This window comes from Pteropus alecto, unplaced genomic scaffold (assembly GCF_000325575.1).
Source record: "Pteropus alecto unplaced genomic scaffold, ASM32557v1 scaffold13, whole genome shotgun sequence".
Classification (NCBI taxonomy): domain Eukaryota; kingdom Metazoa; phylum Chordata; class Mammalia; order Chiroptera; family Pteropodidae; genus Pteropus; species Pteropus alecto.
Window position 1 is genome coordinate 8,356,662 of NW_006434373.1, and position 3,718 is coordinate 8,360,379.

A 3,718-nucleotide genomic window follows, 5' to 3' on the forward strand; every position below is an offset into this window, starting at 1 on the left:
GAACCAATAATTTGAAACTAATGTTGACATCTTCTAGCACAAACTTTTATTGTAATTACATCTCTGAAAAAATACTTCAACTTATTAACAGTTAAATCTGTTAATTTTATCAAAATCCCTGGATTTTGTTTTTATTCCACTAGTGAGCTCAGCTTACATTTACTGAGGGTCCAGTGGAAATGGTGCATCAGCAATTGCTAGGGAGTTATGAAATCAGAGAAGCACAGTCTCAAGCAAAAAATTAAAACCTATTGTGAAAAACAGGCCTAAGAGTCCTTAACAAAATAACAATAGAAGATCCGTTTCAAGCAACAAGTGACAATGGTTTTCACTACTGCATATCGCAGAGACATGAGAAAAGCCTATCTGTGCAATGCTCTCTTCCACTATGAGAGAGAACAGAAAACATTTCTCTTGACACATGTACCACTCCTCCTCTGAATACAATCAGAAGTTCTAGAACAACATGTGTGAAGTCATAGGGCATCATATATGAAATCAAAGGGCTACTGAGGCAGTCCCTATGGTCAAGAAGCTAGACAAACACATTAAAAATATGCAACATAATATAAGGCTGCATATGCCAAGTGCCACATGACAGAGCAAATAATCAGTACTACAGTAATTAAGAGGATTCGGCAGCTGAAGTGGCAGGGAAAGCTTCAGAGATAAAGCTGGGCTTGTGCAGGACCACTGATTATTAAAGAGGAAAATAAGAAAATTCTAAGGGGGAAAGCAGATCAATCATCCTTTGGGAAATACACATAGAAAAAGAAACAGTGAGCAGTCAAGTATTGTAATAGGAAAAATGAAAACAGAAATAAAACTAGGAAAATACAGCATTAAAACTTGCCGAAGAAACTGCAGCAACTACTCCTCTCCCCCTGTCAAAAGCAAAGAGATGAGAAGTATAGGTAGTTTATCCCAGTCTTCAAATGAAAAAAAAAAAAAAGATTAACGTCTATTGGAAAATATGACCTTTCTTAGTTTTTAGTTGCCTGACCAATTGTTGAGAAAGGTGTGTTGACAGTTTCACTAGAAACAGAAAACAAACAAAAAAAATACACACAACTTAAAGCTACCCTTTCCACATGGACAGAACTCCTACAAATGCACAGAATTCAGTCAGCAACAAGGAAAGCTAACATTTATTGAGTCCTTACTCTGTGTCAAACAAGGAGCTAAATGTATTATAAACATGTCTCCTTTTATCTTCATAGTGACCCTATGGGATGCGTACAAATATGGAAAGACAAAGGTCTACACCACCCTCAGGAAGTGAGTGCCTAACTGCCTTGTTCAAGGTCACAAAACCAGTATGTGTAGAAACCAACATAAATTCTAATTTGCCTGACCTGTAACCAACTTGACATACCTGGTATAGGTCAAGAGAAATATATTGTACTCTATGTTCAATCCTTGACCTTGGTAAGCCATATGTCAAGTAAACAGAGAGATCTGTTGACAAAGACTCTTTTCCTCTGAGCCCTCTTCTCAACTAGGCCTCGCTCTTGGGCTTCTGTGTCCATCCTTGCTGAATCCAGTTTTAGCAAGATTCCTGCTAAATCAGTTTAGACAAAATCCCCCACCCTTGCTATCTGTTCAAGTTCCTCATCCCCACCCTTGGGATCTAAGCCCTTGTCCTGCCAGTTTTAAGAATCCTGTTGGACCAGTTTAGCAAAAATGCCCCTGCCCTTGTTGCTTCCTCTTAGTAATTCTCCATCCATTGACCCCTCACTTTGCTAGTTGGCTATAAATTCCCAGCCACCTTTGTTGTACTAAGAGTTGAGCCCAATCTCTCTCCTCTATTGCAATACCTCAATTATAAGTCTTGAATGAAGCCTTCTTTATCATTTTAACAAGTGTCAGAACATTTTTTTCTTTAATACCATATTAAAATTTTCTGACTTGTAAAGTCAAAAGATTGTCAAATTAAAAAATAAAAATGGTCGAATAGTGGAAACTATTTGAATAGTGCAAATTATTTAATAAGCATATAACTAAAACAATCCTTAAAATCAACCCCATTACCCTCTGCTATAACCAAGACTATTCCGTAATAGAACTCTGTCACTTTCGCAATCTATCTTCCTGTTTTATGTTTTTATGCATGTCTAACATCAAATACCCTCAAATCCTTGCATTCCCTTCTAGGAAGAGGAACTGCAAATTCCATGCTGCTTCTTGGAAGAATTTTACCAGCGCATGCACGCACACATACCATGGACCCAAATAATACAAACAATATGTTAAAGTAGTATTTATGACATGCCTTAAAGGTCGAAAAGTTCTATATGCAAAGATAAGAAGAGCTAAAAATATTAAACTGTATACTGAAAAGTGACCTACAGATTACTATTATATCCCCCTTGAATAGAGATATAAAAGTTATAGATTGTGTTTACAGTTTACATAAAGTCCCATTAAATAAAATAGCCAATCTTTGAGATGGACCCTAAAGCATATACATGTGTGTGCATGTGTGTGTGCATGTGCACATATGTACATGTGTGTATCAATATGTTTACCTACCAGTTTCTCCAGCTGTTTTATTCTTCCCATGAGGTTTATATAGAACATACGAGCATCCTTTTACATGGAAGTGGTCATTAATTTGTCTAAACCATCTGAAAATAACAAGAAGATCTGCTCACAGCAACAGTTCCATTACAAAGATGGTCCTATTTCAATTCCAAAGAAATTCAAGCAGAGCCCAAGTCTGGCATGTCTACCAGAGGCTGGCGCCCAGCAGCTGGATACATGGTTTACCATTAATAGACATCTACTCCATTGTTAGTCTGCAGAACTAGAACTAGAAATAAGGTATTGCCTCTAAGTGAGGGCTTCGTACCTCATAAGTGTTGTATTTCCAGTGAAAGGGCCAAATCTAATATCTTCAAATGGGGGTTGAAAGCCCAAAATGTGTAAAGCTTCTTCTTGGGTAATAGGTGCGAGACTAAAAAAGAAACATTACCTTTTATTTTATAATTCCAGTCACACGCAAATATAACTTGTCTCAATGTTAATATGTCTCTCTGATTTGCAAACAATTTTAATAATAGTTTTAATTTTTATTGTATCAAAAATAATTCATGCATATATTTTTACCTAAAAAAGCTTATGATAAAATGCATCAGTTTTTTTCTCAATTTATGAAAATTTATTATTTAAAACCTTCCATTATCAAAGAAGCAACACCAAATAACTTGAGATTGGAGTTTAGAGATACCAATAAATTAACATACTTACTTTCCAGCTCCCATTGTGCTATATAAGAAATTCCAACAAGAAATTAATGAGGAGATACCACAAGAAGTCTTATATTGTGGTCGGCTTATGCAGTACCTAAGAAAACAAAAGACTGTTTTCTTTTCTTGAATAACTACACAATATGCATAGAGAAAATATAACACTCATGGCAACTAAAAGTGTCAACATAATGAAAACTTTGATCATTTAAACTAATATAAAATCTTTATTCACTTAAAATATTGTTATATTTATTAAACACATCATAAATGCATAATAAATCATTCATATTCATTTTAATAAAGATGGCTAAGTATGAAAGTGGATGTTATCCAAACCAATGGGAAAAAAATAATGGTACAAAAATTTAGACACCAACTACTAAAATTAGAGTGAGAACTCCTAGATGAGCTGCATACTTGATTATTTGCAACTTCATTGTAACAGTTCTTTATATATATAGATATAT

General features: G+C 35.0%; 1 protein-coding gene across 9 annotated transcripts in view; it reads right to left on the minus strand.

Annotated features, from left to right (window-relative positions):
* LOC102890150 (basic immunoglobulin-like variable motif-containing protein) overlaps nucleotides 1–3,718 on the minus strand; it is a 53,342-nt gene that overhangs the window by 37,260 nt on the left and 12,364 nt on the right. For all 9 annotated transcript variants that reach the window (XM_006909377.3, XM_015587350.2, XM_025044954.1 and 6 more), the window contains 3 exons: nucleotides 3,250–3,345; nucleotides 2,852–2,956; nucleotides 2,533–2,627 (listed from right to left, as the gene is read on the minus strand). In XM_006909377.3, the coding sequence (XP_006909439.1) occupies nucleotides 2,533–2,627; nucleotides 2,852–2,956; nucleotides 3,250–3,345 (296 nt within the window). The remainder of the gene's footprint in view (nucleotides 1–2,532; nucleotides 2,628–2,851; nucleotides 2,957–3,249; nucleotides 3,346–3,718) is intronic.